The following is a 23034-nucleotide window of genomic DNA, read 5'->3' as shown; positions in this document are numbered from 1 at the left end:
CGCAGGGCGCGGCCTCGCTCCCGATTGGCTGCTGTCGGGCTGCCCTCCCCCGCGCGCAACCCCCGGTTTCCCTCCCCGGGCCGCAGAAGAAACAGTGCCCTCTCCCTTCTTGACCCCTGGCCCTTCCCTCCCTCCTTCCCTCTCGCCGCCGTAACTTCTGGCGCTGCCTCTCCCAGAGGAGCACCAGCCACCAACGGTGATGGGGTCTCGGGCCTCCACGTTACTGCGGGACGAAGAGCTCGAGGAGATCAAGAAGGAGACTGGCTGTGAGTTCGGGTTGGGGGTGGGAAGGCGGCCGGGCGTCTCCGGCCGGCCTCGGTACTGAGGACGCTTGTCGCTGAGGTCTTGATCTGGGTGCGGTGACTTTGTTGGGAGGGTCCCGTGCAGCGTCCGGTGCTTTGGGTAACCGAAGGCTAGAGGACCTGTGCGTTCATCTGTAGCTTCCCGGAGCCGGGATGTGGCCCCTCTGGTGCTGTCTTGCCTCAGAAGCCCGAAATCTCGATCCAGCCGCGGAACACAGACACCACCCCTCCACTCTTGCCCTCTCAAGTCCACGAATTTTCTTTCTTTATCGTTCCTCTCACAGAGGCAACCTGAACAGTAGGTAAACGAGAAGCAAATCCAGGAAACCTGAATGGTTCCTGAAGAAAACGTAATACATTCCAATGAGGTTTCTCAACAAGGAGCTAAAACTATTAAAATCACACGCAGGGAAGAATGAACTCAGAAAAAAAGATCGTATAGTAAGGCTAGTGACCGGGGACTGGAGACCTGTAAGCAATCAGGAGTCCGAAAACCTGAGACTTTTTAATCTGAACCGTTGGAGAAGAGGCACAGGTTATAGTGACCAGATTTTTAAAAGATACAATGAGGACATTTGTCCTGTTTTCATACATATTGATTTCTGCCATGTTGCTGTATCTTATGCAGTTGATATTGAAACTGGATGTACTCCAAAATCAGTGAGTTTGTACCAGGAACAGATTTATTATATATACGCACATATACATATATGCTCTAGGTTCTTCCTTGTTAGCCTGAAAGAAGGAGCAACAGGACTTTAGGAATTCAGAAACACTGAGAACACCATAGCTTTGAAAAGCCCTTGATAATGTATGATACAATTGTATTGCTACCACACTTTCTCGGTGATCCTTTGGACTCTGGAGTTTTGTAAGCTGCTTTCACGATACTTGTCTTTGATAATAACGTGAGCGGCAAGTAACACTATGGAAGTAGTGCCGAGGGATCACTGGGCGAACTACAGAATTCTCCAGGAGTGGAGTACTCGGATAAATTAGAAGCCGTCCTGGCTGTCTGACAAGTTCAGCTTTCTAGAGTGTTCAAGCTGGAAGACTTACCTAGCCCACCACCTCGCGTTGATTTGCTTGCTTTCCCATACCCTACTGACACATACGGCTGCTAAGCTTTACCGAGATCTTTAACCATGCTGACCCACCTACTTAAGGTGATCCTTTTCACAATTTCAACTGAATGACAGAAATCACTTAGCTTCTTATAACTTTCATTTGACTACTCACCTTTATGGATATTTCGTGACCAATTCTGATTCCATGACAGAAATATAGGCAACTGGATTTAGCAAGCATTTTACTACATTTTGTGGCCATGACCTCTGATCACACTTGGAAACATAATGACTTCTTTACATCTAGGATGACAGCCAAGTTAAAGCATCTGTGTTTAAAGAGTCACGTCACGAGGAAGTGTAGTGAGTATGGCACAAGCTATTGTTTTGTTGTCCTTTGTTTTTTGACACAGGTCTTATTCTGTAGCCCAGACTTACTTAGAATTTACTACATAAACAGGGCCTGGTGATGCATATCTTTAATCCCAGCGGAAACAGGTGGATCTCTTGAGTTCAAGGCCAGCCTGGTCTACGTAACAAACTCCAGTATAGCTAGGACTACACAGGGAAACCCTGTCTTTAGAGACAAAACAAAACAAACAAAAAAAGTTTCTCTACATAGCCCAGGCTAATTTCAACTCATGGCAGTCCTCCTGCCTCAGCTTCCTGGGTACTGAGATTATAAGTATGAGCCATAATGCCAACTGAGGGAAAGCTGTTTTGCTTCATAGTAAATGTCACAGTAGTATCATTCCAGTTTCTTTTCATAAGTCTTGGCTGTAGGGCTGAGTTATTTTACCTTGTGACTCATGAACAAACCCTAAGTCATGGAAGAACTATTATCCTGGTCACACAAGAGTGATTCAGGTATGAGAACGATTGTCCCCAGAGCCAGTGTATGTATTGACTGGGAAGGCCTAATGAAACAAGCACTTCCTGAAACTTTTCGGTGTCTGTTTAGTATTATGCTAGGTGTTCAGAGCAGATGGTGACAGAAGACACCCACAACCTGGCTGGGGACGTAAGCCAAAGAGAGTTATGATTGGCGTCAGGACATAAGGAAGCCCAAATCCTGCAGCACCCACCTTCAGAACTTAGGGAAGAAAATCACGAGCTGGCCTTTAGAGTATAGGAATAGGATCTTGACTCATAAATGGATTCATTTTGGATAAATTAACCTAGAGTGTCTCTGTGTCCCAGCAACTGTGAGCCCAGTCGGCTACAGGGTCAATCCTCTAGTCTGAGTTGTGAGTTTATCTAGTTTAAACCCTTAGCAGAAGCTTGTTTCTTTCTTTCTCTCTCTCTCCTTTTTTTTTTTTTTTTTTTTTTTGGTTTTTCGAGACAGGGTTTCACTGTAGTTTTAGAGCCTGTCCTGGAACTCGCTCTTGTAGACCAGGCTGGTCTCAAACTCACAGAGATCTGTCTCTACCTCCCAAGTGCTGGGATTAAAGGTGTGCGCCACCATTGCCAAGCCCTTTTCTTGTTTTTCTTTTTTCCTTTAACAGGTTCTCTTGTAGCCCAGACTGGCCTCAAATTTAAGATCCTATTGCTTCAACCTCCCAAGTACTGGGATTACAAATGTGTCAACTCCACAGAATGCCTTTATCCCAGCACTCAGGAGGCAGAGGCAGGTGGATCTCTGAGTACAAGGCTTGCCTGGTCTACAGAGTGAGTTCCGGGACAGCCAGGACTACACAGAAAAGCCCTGTTTTGAAAAACAAACAAGCAAAAAAAAAAAAAAAGACCAGATGGGAGGCAGAGGCAGGTGGATCTCCAAGTTCCAGGCCAACCAGGGCTACATAGTGAGACCCTGTCTCAAAAAGAAAGAAAGAAAAAAAAAAACCTTTGTCATGGTAAAACACCTACTGTATTTAGCTTTTGTTCTATCACTTTTTTTTCACATTTCTGCATTTTTATAAGTTAGTACATTTGGATGAATGATGTCATTGGAGGGAGGTCACAGTGTCTCTATCTTGTCTCTTACTGAATTGGTCAATACAGAAGTTTCTGTAATGACCCTTAGTTCACTTATCCTGAGGAAAATCTGGCTGTGGATTGCCAAAAAGCTTAACTTTGAGCAAAGGTTCACTCCAGCTAAATAGTGGTGAATGCAGATTGGTTATTTTTAGTTTCTGCCCTCTGGTTTGTGTCATGTGGGTATGGGCAGGGTGTTGAACAGGGTAGGAAGTGAGTTGGACAGGCCTGTGAGGTTTTGTTTGTTTGGAAGGGTGTAGTGTATGAAGGGGGTGGGTCTCTCTAGTTCCAGCGGAGGACAACCCTGACAGAGGCAGCTGCTTGAGAACATTTCTTGAAGCTGAGCTTCTGGGTGCTCCTGCCTCCTCCTGGGGCCCCGTCCTGTCCTCTCCCTGTCACATTGTCAGAAGATTCTGTGTGGGCAGAGGACCTTCCTGTGTCCTGTTTCATCTTACTGAGTTGGAAATGCACAGATAATATCTTATAGCATATTGGGAATAGTTTGTAAAATTCTGTGCCCTTCTTTTCTCCCAGAATTCCTCTTTCTGGCTAGAAAGGGGTAGGGAGAGTTGTGTGTCAAGGTAGAGAACAGAACTCTGAAGGAGTAGAGCCTTATGAATGAGGAAGGGGCTCAGAGCACAGATTACTTGACATTTACATAGACATTCACTGCCCTTAGGAGCAGCTGCAGAGATAGAAGCTGTGTTTTGAGTTTAAGCAGAAAAACAAAATAGTAACGCACATGTTAACCTGCAGTAAACAGTATTATGGAGGAGCGTGAGCAGATACCTGAGGTTTATGTCACATATCGTGACCTGGCCTGAATGTATCAGATTCCAAAGATTAGAATTCATACCAGATATGGAAGCTTATTTTATGCCTGTAACCCCAGCACTAGGGTTCTGAGTTCAAGGCCAGACTAGACTCCATAGCAAGATACTGTCTTTTGCTCAGATGGCTCCTCTGGTAAAGGTGCTGCCAGCAAACCTGATGTCCCAGTTTTGATTCCTAGGACCTACATGGTGGAAACTGCCAAATTATCCTTTGACCGTCATATGTGGACTGTGGCACAAATGCATGTGGACATGTGTGTGCATACATACACATAAGTAATTTTTAAAATAAAAAAGGGTCCGAGAGGTGACTCAGCAATTAAGAGTGTTCACCGTTCTTACAGAGGACCCAAATTGGTTCTCTGTACCCACATGTCAACTCACTATTATCTGTAACTCCCTTTTTGGGCCTCTGTTGGCATTAAGCACACACATGCTACCCATACATACATTCTGGAAAAACACTCTCAAAATAAAAAGAAATAAATCTTACAGTCTCAAACAAACAAAACAGCAGGAGTAACAACCACCTGAACAAAACAAAAAACTTTTTTTTTGTTTTGTACTATAAACTTTAAAATATACTGAAAAGTTGACAGTAAATGATGCCCACTATTCGTTCTTATTGTTTGTTTTGTTTTTCGAGACAGGGTTTCTGACTGTCTTAGAACTTGCTCTGTAGACCAGGCTGGTCTCGAACTCAGAGATCTACCTGCCTCTGCTTCCTGGGTGCTGGTATTAAAGCTGTACGCCACCACTGCCCTGTCCCCATACTTATTCTTATTTAGTACGTGTTATAGTTTTGCTGTATTTGCTTTATATGTCATTTTCTGTTCATTAACCTCTTTTTCTTTTGGTGTAAGGGATTGAATCTAGAGTCTGGCTTTTATGCATGCTTAGAAAAGGGATGTACCATTGAGTTCTACCTCCAACCCTGATGTTTGGTTTGTTTTTTGGTTTTGTTTTGAGACAGGGTCTTTCTGTGTAACCCTGGTTGACCTGGAACTCTGTAGTCAAGCTGGCATTGAACTCACGGTACTTTACCCTTAATTACTTTCGTGTTTTGTAGGAAGAGGAAACATGTAACTTGTTAACCACGTCATCGTTCCTAGGAAAGTTGATAGTGACTTTCTATCACCTGCTGGCCAGTAATACTAAAGTTTGCCCTGTTGTGAGAAGATGCACTTTGTTTGTTTGTTTGGTTCACTTTGTTCTTTTGTTGGATTGGGGTTGGAAGCCGTTCCTTGAGTATGCCCTGAAGCACTTCTACTGAGGTCCATCCCCTGCTTATTTTAGAAAATACCTTTTTGGTCTCTTGTTTTTCGAGATAGGATTTCTCTGTGTTCCTGACTGTTCTGGAACTCGCATCGTAGATCAGGCAGCCTCAAACTCAGATTTGACAGCCTCTGCCTCCCAGAGTGCTGGGAGTAAAGGCATGTGCCACCACTGCCCAGTGGTTTCTTTTAATTCTTAAGAGAATAGGTTAGATCTTAACGTCCTTCTATTGGAGAAATGTCGGTGTATGAAGCATGGAAAGGACTGATGAGGGTGCAGGCTCAGCTCTGCAGCTTTCCCCAGAGCTGCTGTTGCCTGCAGTTTAACCCAGGTTGTCTTCTTCATTTAGATAGGATCAAAATGATGGCAAAATAATTTCACTTCTCTTCTTTAACTTTTCATGCTTCCTCTTGCCAGACCATCTTGGTGCTTTCATGTCCGTGAACTACCTTTCTTCTCTGAACACGAGGCAGAAATGATAGAAAGCTTTGAACTTGGGGTGAGCAGGGTCTTTTCAGTCTTTCAGTATAAAATAATTACTTGCTCATCAGCAGAGTGACTGCAGCTTCATTCAGGGCATATTCGTAGTACAGGGGAACTGCTACCTCCTGGGATTTCCTTTGAATTTCCAAGAATGTTAGAGGTTTTAGGTGCCTGTCTGGTTAGTTTAGCCCCTTCGGTGAGTTTGGTTTTACTGGACACATGTCCTGCCTTTATTCCTGGCAGTTCTAATACTTTCATGCACGTGGATTGTGTAGCTCTTTTATAGGTAGATGAAGCCCAGTGTGGTGGTCCATGTGTGTAATACTAACACTGTGGAAATGGAGGCAGGGCTGCAATTCAAGGCTAGCCTGTGCTGTAGAGTGAGGTTAAGGTCAGCTCTATACTTTGGTACACTTTGGAGGTTGTTTTATATTCTTTGTCCCACGGCATTTAGCACCCTGGTTTGTCGTTTGAGACGGGTTTCTCTGTGTGGCTTTGGCTGTCCAGGAACTCCCTCTGTGAACCAGACTGGCCTCAATCTCCTGCCTTTGCCTTCTGAGTTAGCACCTTGATATTTACAAAGCTGTGTTTAATTTTATCATCATAACATATTCAAATATAAGTGATAGGTTCAGATATGAGCCTACTGAGAATGTTAATAGTTGACATTTGGTTGTACGTTTTGCCATTGATTTCCATATGGGCGAGTTTGTCCTGGAAGATAGCAGTTTCTTACATTTGTAAAGCTACTTCTAAGTGCATGCTTATTATGTATAGATCAGCAAATTATAACCTCCAAAGGCTGTAAACTGATTTTCTTCATAAAAAAATGGAGTGTAATGACACAAGTCCTTATCAAAGGAGTTTTTTAAAAAGACATACATAGAACAAGAGGGCTCCATTTATGTTCTTCTGTAATAAATATCTAATAATTCATTTATTAGTTTTAGGAGTTCTATTAGATTGTGACATTTGCCATAATTTCATGGTCCTGGCATGGGAGATTGGGGGCTTGGGTGTTAGGAAAGCCACATTGTGTGTTTATTCCATTTATATTTTGTTATGTGTATAATGTTAAAATAATGTGTAAATATAAAATACCCTAAACTGATATGTTAATGTAATTTGATTTTTTTTTTATCTTCACCAATAATCTGAAATGTGAGAGAGACTCTGAACACTAAAATTTTACCTAGCGAACTAAACATTATAGTTACTTAACACTCCTCAGGGGCTAGAGAAGAGCCCAGTGGGTAAGAGCACTTGCTCTGCGAACAGGACCTCAATGCAAGTCCCCAGCCACATACAGAGGCAGGCATGTCTGTAACTGCCCAGAGTTCCCCAGTCAACCAGCCAGTCTGGCCATAGTGGTAGTGGTGAGCTTCCAGTTCAGAGAGAAACTCAGTTCCTGGAGTCCTGCTCTGGCTTCTCCATGTGTGTGCATGGGTACATACACTCACACACACCACACATATTGTACATACTACACACAGAGAAAATAGTGCAAAATCAGGATGGAAAAGATGGCTCCATGGTTGAATGCATCCTGCTCTTCCAGAAGGCCTGAGTTTGGTTCCCAGCGCCCATGTTGGGCAGCTCACAACCCCCTGTAGCTCTAGTCCAGGGGCTCCAATTCCTCTGGCGTCTGAGGGCATCAGCTCTTATTTCCACAGATCTAGAAACATAATTTTAAAAAAATAAACATTTTTAAAATACTCAACATCAGTGTGAAAGGTCATGAACTACTAATTGCAGATTAAGCTATTAGGGGGTGCTGGAGAGATGGCTCAGTAGTTAAGAGCACTGGTTGCTCTTCCAGAGGACCCAGGTTCAATTCCCAGCACCTACACGGCAGCTTCCAACTGTCTGTAACTCCTGTTCCAAGGAACCTGACATCCTCATATAGACATACAGACAGGCAAAACACCAATGTACAAAACATAAAAATAAATAAATTATTAAAAACAGAAAATAAAGCAATAGGATTTAAGTACACAAATGATATTAGATGGAAAATTAATAAAATGGAAAAAATGTTGAGATGGTAAACAGATTTCTTTTTCCAAACTTTTTGGGAAATAAAGTTATTCTTTAACTGGCTTAGTTTTACTCAACTAAGGAATTTATTACAAGAGTAGCCTTTGAGGCCAGATGCCAGGCCTGGATAAATTGATCAGATTCCCAAAGAAAGCAGCTGTGACTGGCATGGTCAAGAAAGTGGAGAGAAGTTAGCATAGCCGCATAAACTGTCCCTTCACCTGAAGGGATGCTGAGGTGATACTAATAGTTAACTTGGTGTGCTTTCCAAACGCCAGGCACTTTGCCAAGCCTTTTCCTTTCATCAGCTCCTCACATTCCCCACTCACTTACCCCCTGTGGCGCCACGAATGGAATGAGAATCTGTCTACATGGCTGTCCTGAGAGTGTGCCGCACTCTCTTACCCAGTGTGGCGCCATGAATGGACTTAGAATCTGCTGGCCTGGCTGCCTGGCAACAGAGTCCCCACCTGAAGCCTTCAGCAGCTATACCCCTGACTGAGGGGAGCCATTAGCCTCCTCCTCTGCTCTCTGCCCACCTTATCCTCCCAGCTCCACTTCAAAGAGGAAGCTAATGCCAAAGAGGTCACAGCTGCCCTGGTGTGTCCTCTCATCTCTGCCCCATCATTCACTTCCTGTTTCACCTCCTGCCTTGTTTACTTTGTTTCATTGTTCCTAACACAGTGAGTCCAGTGTTGTTGCTTGAACTTCAGGAGGACAACCACAGAACCACACTTCCTTAACCCTTATTGCCTAAGGGGTGCAGTGGAGACAAAGTCTGTGTCCACCCCGTTCTCCCCTGGCCTCGGTTGGCTAGAAGACGGTTTCCTAGCACTGTGCTCCCACTGCTGTGTTGGACGGCTGCAGTTACAAACTGCTCTTAGCTGTCCTGGAGTCAGACAAGATGAGGAGCACTGGCTTGTCTTGTAGATGGCATTTGGTCACAGCAAACAAGCCGATTCCAGGTTGTGGTGGTCTGTCACCTGATGAAGTCCTGAAGAAGAGGTGATGTTGTAGATGCTTGGTGCAGAAGGAAACCAGACTTTAAAAGCAGAATTGTTTGATGTGCCTCAATATTTAGTTCAACGTTATCTACTTAGAAATTGCAGTCCAAAGAGCCAAGCTAACTAATGGGTTTGAGTTGGATTTTTTTTTCCCTTTAACTTTATTTCACTTGGAGTGGTGTGTGTGTGTGTGTGTGTGGTGTGTGTGTGGTGTGTGTGTGGTGTGTGTGTGTGTGGTGTGTGTATGGTGTGTGTGTGTGTCTGTGTGTGTGTGTGTGTGTGTGTGTGTGTGTGTGTGTTAGGGATCATACTATTAAGCAGATACTCTGCAACTGACCTGTAGTCTTTGCCTCCAATACTTTTTTTAAAAAAAGTTTTATAATTCTCTTCTTCCTCTTTCTCCTCCTCCTCCTCCTCCTTCTTCTTTTGGCAGGGGTGGGATGGGGGAGGTGAGGGAAGTTTTTGAGACAGGGTTTCTCTGTATCCATGGCTGTTCCAGAACTAGCTCTTGTAGACCAGGCTGGACTTGGACTCACAGAGATCCACCTGCCTCTGCCTCCTGCGTGCTGGGATTAAAGGCCCTTGCTACCACTGCCTGGCCGCCTACACTTTATTTTTAGAGCCAGTTTTCATTGCTTTTGATTTAGTTTCTTTTCCAGCTCCTCCTACTCCCTTTTTTTTTTTTTTTAATTTGCTGTTTTGACATTCTAGAAAAGCTTCGCAGCCCCTCCTATCCCCCACACTAAAGCATGTGGCGGGCTGTGGGTGTAGTGTAAATGCATGTCTACTTCTTCAATTGGTACTAATTTTGTTCTCTTTAGTTTCCCACAGTCAGATCACGCGCCTGTACAGCCGGTTCACCAGCCTGGACAAAGGGGAGAATGGGACTCTCAGGTGAGTACTTCCTTTCCCCCACAAAACCAGGAACTCCCTAACAGCTGTCTTTATCCCAAGGGTAGGCATACTAAGTGTCTTGCATTTTGAGAGCAAGGACCACTTGGGCCATGGTGTCTACAGATCATTGGTCCACCAAGGAATTAAATAAGCCAGACCAGTGATACTAATTCATGGCTGAATGTGGTAACACATGCCTGTAATCCCAGTACTCAGAGGCTGAGGCAGGAAACTCATGTGTTCAGGCTGGCCTGCAGTACTTGGCTACCTTGCTGTAATAATAATAATTAAAAAACAATGTGAGAAACTTTTTCTTAGAAAAAAATTTTGACCAGCAGCTGGAGCCATGGCTCGGCGGCTAGGAGCGCCTAACGCTCTGCTCTAGTGTCTAAGGGCGCGGGTTCGTATCCCGCCTGGTGTCCATAGCAATCGATAATAGATCATTATCAATCATCGGGGGTGGGGGGGAGTTTGGGCTGGAGAGATGGCTCAGAGGTTAAGAGCATTGCCTGCTCTTCCAAAGGTCCTGAGTTCAATTCCCAGCAACCACATGGTGGCTCACAGCCATCTCTAATGGGGTCTGGTGCCCTCTTCTGGCCTGCAGGCATATACACAGACTGAATATTGTATACATAATAAATAAATAAATAAATATTAAAAAAATTTTGACTTAAAGTCTTAGATTTAAACTACTTCTGCCCTTTAGTTGTGGCAAGGGCAAGTTACTTTGTGTCTCTAGTTTCCTCAGCTCTACAAGGGCACAGATAAAGTATGGCATGAGGAAAGGTGTGATACTATAACAAGTTGGAGCAGTAGATCTGCGCAGGATGTATGTATAATAAATGTCGTCATAGCCTCTATGTTATGTGAAGCTGATTGCTCTTAATATGTTTAAGGTTAAATCTTCCCCAGGTCTCATGCGTAAAAGAATTATTTCCCTGTTCCTTCCTTCCTTCCTTCCTTTCTTCTTTCTTTCTCTCTCTGTTTGTTTCTTGGGAAACCATGAGAGAGTTTCGCTCTGTAGTTCAAACTGTGCTAGAACTCACTTATATAGCTCAGCCTGGCTTCTAAGTTCTGGGACCATAGGTGTGATCCACTATGCCCTGTTGTTGCATGAGTTCTAATTGGTCTTAATAATAAAAACCCAGAGCCAGGGCTGGAGAGATGGCTCAGTGGTTAAGAGCACTGCCTGCTCTTCCAAAGGTCCTGAGTTCAATTCCCAACAACCACATGGTGGCTCACAACCATCTGTAATGAGATCTGGTGCCCTCTTCTGGCATGCAGACACACATGCAGACAGAATACTGAGAATACTGTATACATAATAAATAAATTTAAAAAACAAAAACAAAAAAAACCCAGAGCCAGATATTGGGGTAAATGCTGAACGATCAGAGAAACAAAGGAGCAAGCCACAGCCCACTCTTAACCTTTCTAACTCCTCAGCTGAAAAAGAACTCAGCACCTGTCTCCTCCCGCCTTATATTCTTCTCTCCGCTCAGCCATACCATTTCCTGACTGTCTGTTCAGACCTCCAGACCTCTATGGTTAACTAGTGGCTAGCCCTTCTCTCTGGTCTTCAGGCAAACTTTATTTGTTAGAGCACAAACAAAATACCACCATACCCTGTAGTTCTTTTCTTGAATGGAAAATCTCACATCTTGCTGGATGATGGTGGCGCACACCTTTAATCCCAGCACTCAAGAGACAGGTAGATCTCTAAGTTCGAAGCCGGTCTGGTCTGTATAGTGAGTTTCAGGACAGCCAAAGCTATTACACAGAGAAATCCTGTCTTGAAAACCAAAAAAAGGATAGAAATTCTTGCATTTCATAGGTGATTTAGCTCTTCCCAGCAAGTGTCTTCAGGCTCCTCCAGCTGCCTGCTCCTCCATTCAATCTCTGCAGTAGATGCTTGTGCCTGTTTGCTGTGCTCAGGGCCAGTTAACAACTACAAAATGGCAATGTTCAAGAAATCATTTACTAAGGAACAACTTAACTATTTGCTCATTGTTTGGTTTATTGATATGACTTGTTTGCTGAACTTACTGGAATGTAACAAGATTAAATCTAGCTTCATTCACATCTGAGTTGATGCAAAACCCACTTGGCAAATATTCTAATTACTTATATAATATGCCTCAGAAGTAATTCCAGGAGGCAGTATTCTTACTGCGTTGTACTCTGTTGGCTTTAAGGAGTTCATGTTAGAGGCCAGTGGTCTCTAGCTTAAGGTGATTCTCTTGGCAGCCGGGAAGATTTCCAGAGGATTCCAGAACTTGCCATTAACCCACTGGGGGACCGGATCATCAATGCCTTCTTTTCAGAGGGGTGAGTTGGAATGGCTGTGGTTGGAAAGCCCTTGGGTTTGGCTCCTTCCTTTGTTGTCTGGCCTGCATTAATTGCTAATGTAGAATAATGATAGTTGTCATTTTAGGTCATGGTTACCCAGAGTTAAATTGTACATCCCTAATTTTCATTTCTAGATTATCTCTTGTGTTCCACCTTCCTTGATTTTTTTCTTGTATTACTTGTGTGTGTGTGTGTACACACTACCTGTATAGCACCATGATAGAATATTAGATCTGCTGGAACAGGAATTGTAGATGGTTGTGAGCTGCATGTTGGTGCTGGGAATCAAACCTGGTCCTCTGCAAGAAACACAAGTGCTCTTAGCCATTTAGTCATCTATGCAGCTCCCTGTTTTTTATTTTTAATGTTAAAGATTGAAGTCTAGCACATAATTTGCAGCATGCAACACATTAATTACTGCTGCTAAAGTGTTGGACAGTGCATCTGAGTTTGTGGTCATTGGCTCCTCCCTTGATACCGCCTCCCCTCCTAACTATTTCTGTATTCCTTTGTTTTTGAGATAGGAGCTTTCATTGTATAGTCCTAGGTGACCTGGAACTCATTTTATAGACCAGGCTGATCTCAAACTCACAGAGTTCTGCATACCTCTACCTCCTGAGTTCTGGTATTAAAAGTATGCTCTTGCTCTTCCATACCTGCTTTTTTTTTTTTTTTTGTGGTGCTGAGGATCAAGCATATGTATTTATGTATGCTAGACAAATGCTTTACCACTAAGCCATTTCCCTAGCCTCTACACACATACTCATAAATACCCTCCCTTCTCCCTTCTTTTCTTTCTCCTTTCCTTGGTTCTCTTCCACTGATATTTATGAGATCATATATACATAAACACAGGCATACAATACATGTATATATAGTTTTTTTCATATTACATATTACATAAATGTGTGTATGTTCACATACTCTATTTTTTTAACTGTTTGACAGTAAATTGCATTCATTTACCTCTGAATGCTTCAGTATTTGTTTGCTTAGAAGTCATCCCTTCTGAAACTTAATCTTTTCTTAATGTTATTCTTTTATTTTGAGATAGAGGCTTTTTAAAAATTTGTTTATTATGTATACATATGTATGTGTGTATGTATGCATGCATGTGTGTACATAGCTATATATAGCTATACACGCGCGCGCACACACACACCTTGCTCCCATGGCTCAGCCTGTTTTCTTTCTTTCTTTCTTTTTTTTCTTTCTTTCTTTCTTTCTTTCTTTCTTTCTTTCTTTCTTTCTTTCTTTCTTTCTCAGCATCCCACCCCCACCCACCCCAAGACAGGGTCTCTCTGTATATTCCTGCTGTCCTGAAACTGTGTGTAGGACAACTTTTGGGAATCAGTTTTCCTCTGCACCAGTTGGATTCTGGGGAATAAACTCAGATCACCAAGGCTTGGAAAGAGCCTGCCCCCACAGAGTCCTCTCACCAGCCCTGGAAGTCTGTTTTGAAAGGCAAAGCTGTATTTCCTCTGACTTTGGTTACTACTTGCCACCTTCTCTGGTCTGCTGCTAAGAGTATCGTGGCCTCTGTGGCCAGGCATACACAGCCTGTGCCACTGCTTCCTGTTCTTAGCAGACATGGCTGCTTGACTCCCAGGCTTGTATTTTTCTTGTCTTAAAAAGGAAGAATTTTTTTGTTCTTTTTTGTTTCGTTTTCTTTTGTTCAGATTAAAATTTGATAGTAGAACATAGGTGTTTCATTCTGTTACATAGACATTGTGTTAATAGCATTACCCCTATGCCCCAGGCACATGGTCAAGTGTTAATCCATATTGCTTGGTTGCTCAGAGCTTACATTTTGGTGCAGATACTATCCTACTCCAAGAGGAGTGTGACTCCATGAAGGAAACAAAGCTCACCCTTTTGAGCTAGCCTTCTCTTGATCTCTCCCATTAGTAGGTCTCCAAACTGTGTCTACCTGACACTTAGAGACACTACCTGTCACATTTACACTAAGAGACCAGAGACTTTTTTTTTAACCCTCTATTTTCTTTTTGAAACATGGTCCCTTTTGCAGTACAAAATGAACTCAAATTCAGAATTCTCCTACTGTCGCCTCCTAAATGCTGAGATTATCCAGCTAAGACTGGAATTTTGTTTTTGTTTTTTTGATACAGGTTCTTGCACTGTGTAGATTTAGCTGGCCTGGAACTATATAGATCAGGCAAGCTTTGAATTTATAGAGATCTACCTGTCTTTGTCTCCATATTCTAAAATTAAAGGTATGTGCCACTATGCCTGGCAGAATTTTTTTGGGTAGCTCTAGGAAGCAGGCCGCCTGAGACTGATATGATTGTCTTAAGTAAACAAGTCACATGGGTCACCCTTTAACTGTTAAAAAATTCATTTATTCAATTTTAAAATTATTTCTTTTGTCTTTGTGTTATTGCTTTTTTTATATTCTCCCCCCCGTGTGTGTGTGTGTGTGTGTGTGTGTGTGCGCGCATGTGAAGCATACATTCATGGAGATCAAAGGACAACTTCCAAGAATCAGTTTTCTCCACTGTGTGGGTTCTGAGGATTAAACTCAGTCATCAGACTTAGCAGGAAATACCTTTACCTGTTGAGGCTTCTCAGCATCAGCGCCCCTTAATTTCTGAGCCCGCCTGGATTGACATGGTGTTCTGTTCTGTTTCCAAATAGAGAGGACCAGGTAAACTTCCGAGGATTCATGAGAACTTTGGCTCATTTCCGACCCATTGAGGATAACGAAAAGAGCAAAGATGTGAATGGACCTGAACCACTCAACAGCCGAAGCAACAAACTGCACTGTAAGGAGCATCAGTTGTGTGGCTTAACGTATTTCTCATCCCCATCTAAAAGCTGAGTGCTAAGTGGTCAGACCGTGGAGCTAACCTGAGTGGGAATTCCTGGTTTATTGTTTTTGGCCCATGAGACTTTGGACAGGTTACCTGAGATCTTTGGGCTGCAGTTTTCTCTTGTGGAAAATGAGATATTAAGGAATTTTATGGATCATTTTTATAGTTCATTCATTGATTTTTGGTGCTGTTAGAGATGGAACACATGTTTCCTAGGCTAGCCTCAAACTTACTAGATATGTAGCTAAGGCTGGTTTGAATTCCTTCTTCCATTATTTACACCTCCCATGTGCTGAGATTACTGGCATGTACCACCACACCTTATTTTTGAGGGGTTATAATAGAGCCCAAGGCATCAAGTGTGCCAGACAAGCACTCTTACTGCTGAGCCACATCTGTAGTCCCCACTGAGAGATTCTTCCTCTTGTAAAATTAATATTTCTCAAGTGCTTCCAACAGTACCTTGTATATACTGGTACTGTATATATTCAGTAAGTGTTACCTGCTATTATAATTCGTTATCTCTTGTACTCCAGGCACTGTAGAAGGTACTAGAATGACAACGGGGAGCATGGGATCAAACCCTCGGCACTGCCTATGAGAGATTATGTTGATCCTCCATCCCTTCTGTTGGTAGATTATGGATTTGACTAAAGTTAACAGTAATAGAGGCAATGTTTAATTTTCTTTGCCTGTTACCTCTTGCCTCCTTTCTTTAGATACTTACTAGGTTTCCTTCTGCCCTTGTTAGTTCATGGACTATCGCCCAGTATCTTACAACATTTTTCCAGGAAGTTGAAGTTGAATTTCTACTTTCTTTCAACACAAGTTGATATTGAAATTATATGAAACTAATTAAGCCCAACCCTGCTTTGAAAGAATGCATGGTGGAGCCCAGGAGTTTGTGAAGCTACAGATTAAATGGAGCCCATGATGATTTAAAGCTACTAGAGGTTTTTAAATATTAGAACAAATACAAGTAAGTTAGATTACATAATTCTGCATTTCGTATATTTGACAAATGCCTCATTAAGTTCCAGTTGGTGGCTGGTGGCCTTTGCTCATCTTCTTGGGAGGAGTATGTGTTCCCTTTTGTTGGCATTTATGGCTCAGTTTGAGAATCACTGGAGCAAATCTTGTTCTTTAGGCCAGGAAAGATTTTTGAACAAAAGTGCTAAAATACTGTTGAGCTTTACCATAGCATTATGGTACTTGACAAATGGCATAAAATTTCAATAGAAGCAAAGCTGAATACAGACAGCAGAATTCTGTGAATTATCCTCATGTGTATTATAGACTACACTAGTGAGCCACATTTTCTTCCTTAGTACCAAGTACTGTTTGCTTCATGCAAAACCTTTTCTATGTGGGTTGTTGGTGTTTTTATTTATTACATTATTTTTATTTGTTCTCTAACCAGTATCTCATATGTAGTCCAGGCTGGACTGGAACTCAGTATGTAATCCAGGCAAGTCTCAAACCTAGGACTGTCTTCCCCACTGCCTCCTGAGCACCACCATGCCCAGCTTTGATTAATGTTTTAGCAGACTTCTAGTGTATGCCTACCTGGTCTTGATACTGTGACTTGAGACCAGGAGTTAATGAATGACTGGAGAAGTCAGTTGTAGCATGGAATCTAGGAAAGTACACATGGTTCAACATTTTCTTTTACTTTAAACTACTTATGCACTTGTTCTTTGTTTTTTGCTTTTTGAGACAGAGTTTCTCTGTGTAGCTTTGGAGCCTGTCCTGGCACTAGCTCTGTAGACCAGGCTGGCATTGAACTCACAGAGATCTGCCTCCCAGGCGCTGGATTAAAGCCGTGAGCCACCATGTCCCACTACTACCACTTGGTAGTTGTTTTCTTGAGTGTGGGCCTGCTAATGTAAGCTGTATCATGTTTTAATAAAAACATTAAATAACAGGATGTGGTATTTGGTCAAAGAACAATCTTAAACCTTAAATTGTTGAGGGGCACAAGTGATAACTGAGAACCCAGCTATATATCCATATGAAGCAGAGCCCGTTTGTGTGGCACTCAGAGTCGCAGGTGCCTGCCCAGGAGACATTTTGAGAAGAAAATAAATTTTTCTTTACACAGTCACATATTCCTTTGGCTGTGGACCCAGGGGCTGGAAAGGATATTCCACAAGAACCTCTGTTCTTGAACAGGAAACTGTAGCTTCTCCTGAAGCAGCATTGTCTATATATAAACATTGATCTATCTCTCTCTCTCTCTCTCTCTTCTCTTTTTATTAAGGTGGGGTCTCACTGTGTAGCCTTGACTGGTCTATAATTCAGTATATAGCCCAGGCTGGCCTCAGACTCACCAGAGGCCTGCCTGTCTCTGCCTCCCAAATGTTGGGATTATCCAGGTGGTGGTGGCACATGCCTTTAATCACTTGAGATGCACACACAGGTGGATCTCAGAGAGTTCGAGGCCAGCTTGGTCTACAAAGCAAGTTCCAGGACAAACAGAGCTGTACATAGAGAGACCCTGTCTCGAAAAATCAAAAAGAAAAAAAATGTTAGCATTAAAGGTATGTACCACCATACACTATTGAGAATCTCTTTTAAAAAACAGAACAAGGGGGCTGGAGAGATGGCTCAGAGGTTAAGAGCACTGACTGCTCTTCCAGAGGTCCTGAGTTAATTCCCAGCAACCACATGGTGGCTCACAGCCATCTGTAATGAGATCTGGTGCCCTCCTCTGGCATGCAGGCATACATGGAGGCAGAATGTTTTATACATAATAAATAAATAAATCTTTAAAAAACAAACAAAAAAACAAATACTTATCGGACACTAAAGATACGGCTCACAGGTTAAAAACACTGGCTGTGCCATGCAGTGATGGCAAACACCTTTGATCCCAGCACTCACGCAGGTGGATCTCTGTGACTTTGAGGCCAGCCTGGTTTAGAGAGTGAGTTCCAGGATAGCCAAAGCTACAAAGAGAAATCCTGTCTTGAAAAACAAACAAGCAAAAAGCACTAACTGTTCTTCCAGAGGATCCATGTTCCATTACTAGCACCTACAGGGTGGCTCACAACCTTTTGTAACTCCAGTCCCAGAGAAATCTAATAGCCTGGTCTACAGAGTGAGTACTAGGACAAACTCCAAAGCTTCAGAGAAACCCTGTCTCGAAACCAAAAGAAAAAAAGTAAAATCTTATGTATTGTTAAAGAGAGAACTGTAAGAAAGGTGGGGCAGGGACTGAGAGATGACGTGGGGCCAAGGGCACTTGCTGCACCATCCGAGGACTGGAGATGAGCCCCACTTGAATGACAAGTCAGGTATACTATGCATACCCATAACCCCAGCTCTGGGCGGTAGGGTGGAGATATACAGGCATCAGAGTCTTGTTGATTTTATTAAAAACTCTGGGTATTGCTGGGCACTTAGGAAGTGGCGATAGAAAGTTCAAAAGTTCAGGCTGTAGCTAAGATTCAAGCTTAAGGCCAGCTTTGGCTACATGAGAATTCTGTCTCAAAAGGCAAAAAGAAAAAGCATTCCAATTCTTTCCTAAGGAAGAGCAGGATCTAAATTCTGGTGTAAGTTCTATATATTGATGTCAGTCTCCTATCCTTTGTGTGCTCAGCTCCTTGAGAGAGGACAAAGCACTGCAGGTTGCCCACTGACTTCTTGTGTTTCCCTCCCAGTTGCTTTCAGACTGTATGATTTGGATAAAGATGACAAGATCTCCCGTGATGAGCTGTTACAGGTATGTGGGAAACCAGTTTCGGAACAGTGTGTCTTTGGGGCCCTGACTTGACTGTCATGGGCAGCAGTTTTTTCTTTTCAGTAACCATTCATTTAGTCCCTGCCTTGGAGAGAATCCCGTTGCAGGTAGAAGACAGAGAAGGCCTGGAAACCCTGGAAATGGGTCACTAAGTCTTCATGGATGGGCAGTCGCCACCACTGAAAACCTGACTGTTCCTGCGGGGCTGAGTGACAGAGGTGATACACAGTGCGGCTAGGGCAGTTATTAACAGATCGGCTTGATAGCAATTATTTAATCCCAAGGACTCTGAAGTAAATTCTGCTGTTTAGTCTCTCTGTAGACTTGGTATCAGCATTAAGGGACTGTTGTCACCATCTGACAAGTTAACCCATGTCCATGACTGGTTCTCAGGGAAGCCAGAAAAGGGCATTGTATCCCCTAGAACTAGAATTACAGGCAGTTATGAGCCACCATGTGGGTGCTGGTCATGAAATCCCCACTTCCTCAGGAAGAGCAGCCAGTGCTCTTAATAACTGAGCCTCAGCTTGTAAGGGTTTTGTTTTTTTGAGACAGGGTTTCTCTGTGTAGCCTTGGCTGTTGTGGAACTTGCTCTGTAGATCAGGTTGGCTTCGAACTCGCAGAGATTCACTTGCCTCTCTGCCTCTAGAATGTTCAAAGGCATGTACCACCACCGCCCAACAAAACTTTTGGCTTTTAAGAATTGGTTGATGCCCCCTGTCTTGAATTGGTTGATAGCTATTTGAGGCAGTATATATAATTGGTAGTAGCTACTTGACAAACTAAGGAAGATTGTTGGAGTCTAGGCAATTAAGGCCAGCCTGAGCAGCATAGCAAGTCTGTCTAAAAAACAATCCTCCTTTGCTCCCCACCTCAACAAAAATAGTTGGCAAAAAATAGAAACCCACTGCTCATACAATTTAACATTTCCAGAGGATGTAAAGGAGTGGAGAAAGGAAAGCCTGTGAGCCATTAGGCAAGAGGACATTGAAGTTACTTGTTTAAGGTACCATGTTTGTATATGTGTGGTACTGGGGCCTTGTGTTTGCTAGGTAAGCATTCTCTCACTGAGTACTATCTCAGACACCCCATTTTTTGTTTGTTTATTTTTGTTTTTCAAGACAGGGTTTCTCTGTGTAACAGCCTTGACTATCCTGAAACTCACTCTGTAGACCATGCTGGCCTCAAACTCACAGAGATCTGCCTGCCTCTACCTCCTGAGTGCTGGGATTAAAGGCGTGCGCCTGGCAACACCCCCAGTTTTAAAAAGATCTTCACTAAGTTCACCCAAACTGGACTCAACTTGTAATTGTCCCACATCAGCCTCCCAAGTAGTCTTCAAGGAGAGTTATGTAGCTATAGCCTGTAATAAAGGCTTAATGCCCCATCCCCTGCCCCATGGAGGACTGCTTTTGGATTCCAGAACAATCCACCAAACTGATCGACTTCAGTAAAGAACTGCTTTATCCGGTTCAGTACACCCAGGGATAGGTTGTCTGGGTCTCACAGTGTCTGAGTCTCCCAGCTTCTGCTCAGTTCTGGTATGGAATTTATAACGCATGTGATGTACCTCACAGCCCCAGTGTGGCTGTTGTGCCAGCAGACATCATGCCTATATCTAAGCAGAAAGAATCCATCTCTGTCCATATGGAGAAGACACTTCGTGACTTTGCTGGAGTCACTTGCTTCCTTTTTTAGAATGGCCTAGATAAGAAGCTAAGGATTTCACTTCTCTAGCTGGTAAATTTGAAGGAATCAAAGGAAAGGAGAGTTGAGGTGACTTTTTCTCAAGTCTCCTTTAAGACTCTTGGTCTTGCAGGTACTACGAATGATGGTTGGAGTGAATATCTCAGATGAGCAGCTGGGCAGCATTGCGGACAGGACCATCCAGGAGGCTGATCAGGATGGGGATAGTGCCATATCCTTTACAGAATTTGTTAAGGTCTGTCCACCACCTTCTGATTTTTTTCCTTTCAAGTCCTTTTTACTAGTATATATTAATTATTTACAGTGGGTTTTAGTATAATATTTATATATATATATTTTTTGATCATATTCATTCTGTCCCCTTCTTGCTTGCTGATTCCCTTATTTTTCTCAACTTATCTTCTTTTTTGTTCCTGTCATTTTGAAGGGGTAAAGATGAGAGTTTAATTGGGGTTACTTACAGGAACATGGGGAACTTATGAAGGGCTATACTACTGAAGAAAATGTCTCTTCCCAGCACCCGTTAGCTCCCTGTGCATCCTCAGGGAAGGGTGTGCCTTTTTTGAGCCTTTTCCCTTATCATTTAGTATTAAGTTAAATCCTGTTGCATAGGAGGAGGAAGGGTGCTTAGAGTGGTCATAATCTTCATGATAAATTGTGTTTTTGTTTTTCAACTCCAGGTTTTGGAGAAGGTGGATGTAGAACAGAAAATGAGCATCCGGTTTCTTCACTAAAGGACAGGGACCAAATTATTCTTGCTTTCTAGTATTTAAGAACTGGAACTTCCTTCTGTCTGCCTGCCCCATCCCTACCCTGTTACTCCCTTTTCCCGTAATACTACTGCTCTTGCATGACAACCTGAAGTCTCTCCTGTCCACACAGACTTGCCTTTGGTGTATAAACAGGGCGTTACAGAATGGTACCCTTGGTCAGTTTCTGTTCGGTATGCACCCACCAGGTCTCTGTTGTAAGTATCATCTTCCCCTGTTTTGCTGCTGAATGCCATGCATCCATCCTGTCTGAGGAAATGAGGTAGGGACTCATCAAGAACCAGCCAGCAAAGCTCCCACTGAATGGAGACCATATCCTGCTGCCTTCCCTTCATCGAGCCTCCGTCATGTTCCTGTTTCCTTTTTGTGTCCTTTACTTCCTACTTCCCTGTCACCCAACCTTCTCTCCGTTTGGTCTTTGAGCCTTCCTCATTTTCATCAAGATTCCCTGCTAGACTCCAGGCTCTGCTGTCAAGTCTGTCTCTGATTGATAGGATAGTGAGTGGTCTGGTGGTTTATATCTACCTTCTCCTGGATGTGTCTTTGGGGCACTGCTGTCCAGGAGCTTTTCGGCAACCAGTACAACTCTTGGAAAGCATGTGACTCAGTCCCCTGCCCTGCTTTCGTCACAGGGCTTATGGACAGAGATGTTCCTCAAAGGTGGCGTGGTGAGGCTTGTAGAGCCATGTCTCCTAGGTGGTTTTCCCAGGTCTCTCTACCTCTGGCTTTTTATTTTCAACATATTTATATCTTTTCTGAGTACAGTGTTGACATTCAGAAATTAGTCTCATGCCTGCCAGTTTGCTTCTCTTTGGGACATTGTCACCAATAGAGTGGCCGTTTTGACAGTACAGTAGGGGGCCTTCTTGTAGTTTTCTAAAGAGGGTAGGCACCCTGGAGAGCTGCCCAAGTCCGCCCTGCAGCTTGAGTTATTCCTCAGTGTTCTGTACACTGAAAGATTCTTCATATTTCCAAACAGACAAGTGTTGTGGAAGTGCCTGACTCATCTCAGTCCTAAAGAATTAGAAGAATTACATTGTCCTCAGTGTCTTAATGTTTTGCACAAAATTCTGAATGAATTTTTATACTTGGCAAATTTTAATGCTGGCAGCTGTGTAGTCAGTTCATAAAGCAGTGAATGTATTGTCTCATGAGCTTCCTCATCACATGACCGTCTAGCTCCTTGTGTAGACCACTGCAGATCCCTTCAGAGCATAAGGCCTGGCACTGGTGACACCAACTGAAGTGATATTAGAGGTCGTTGAGTGACCCAGCTCAGCTTTTGGGCCAATGTTAGCTTGGTTTAGACCTCACTGAATCAGGTTGCTTCTGTCCTATGTCTGTAAATCTGCTCTTGGCTGATGTTGCTCTGGTGTTACTCGCTTGCTTGCTTCTTGCTTTGGAAGGCTATCCAAGATGTGTATTAACTCAAACAAAAACACTGCAAAAGGAATGGATAAAGGTGATGCAGGGGAGTGGCTAGGGTGGATGGCTGAAATCTACATGAATTGGGGAATTCTTTATGAAATATCTGTCTGACTTTGTGATCAAATGATGTAATATAAGAATTGTATAAAAAAGAATTGTCTGATACTGATCTGAGAAGTACTTCAGAGACTTCTTGATTTACATATTTAAAGTTTCTAAGATTATGCCCCCCCTTGGCTGTGTAGCAAACTGTTTCAATCCACAGTTGTGCCTTATTGTCCCGTTAAAATTGTATTCCTCAATCCATCAATAAATTAATTGTCATTAAAACAAAAGAA

General features: G+C 43.0%; 1 protein-coding gene across 1 annotated transcript; it reads left to right on the top strand.

Annotated features, from left to right (window-relative positions):
- The first annotated feature begins 56 nt into the window (after window positions 1-56).
- On the top strand, window positions 57-23034 carry Chp1 (calcineurin like EF-hand protein 1). Its single transcript, XM_048460001.3, has 7 exons — window positions 57-266; window positions 9797-9869; window positions 12117-12197; window positions 14874-15001; window positions 18712-18773; window positions 20611-20733; window positions 21179-23034. Exons 1-7 carry the CDS (start codon window positions 200-202, stop codon window positions 21230-21232), a joined length of 588 nt encoding a protein of 195 aa, XP_048315958.1. The 5' UTR covers window positions 57-199; the 3' UTR covers window positions 21233-23034.

This window comes from Myodes glareolus, chromosome 10, assembly GCF_982192425.1.
Source record: "Myodes glareolus chromosome 10, mMyoGla1.1, whole genome shotgun sequence".
NCBI lineage: Eukaryota > Metazoa > Chordata > Mammalia > Rodentia > Cricetidae > Myodes > Myodes glareolus.
The sequence above is the reverse complement of the archived record's forward strand: the minus strand, read 5'-3'. Positions and strand labels throughout refer to the sequence as shown.

What these genes read in the sequence shown, in the direction of transcription:
- Chp1 (XM_048460001.3), top strand. Translation starts at nt 200, where the DNA reads ATGGGGTCTCGGGCCTCCACGTTACTGCGGGACGAAGAGCTCGAGGAG. An exon ending in GATCAAGAAGGAGACTGGCT is followed by an intron (nt 267 to 9,796) that starts GTGAGTTCGGGT and finishes TGTTCTCTTTAG; the next exon opens with TTTCCCACAGTCAGATCACG. An exon ending in CCGAAGCAACAAACTGCACT is followed by an intron (nt 15,002 to 18,711) that starts GTAAGGAGCATC and finishes TTTCCCTCCCAG; the next exon opens with TTGCTTTCAGACTGTATGAT.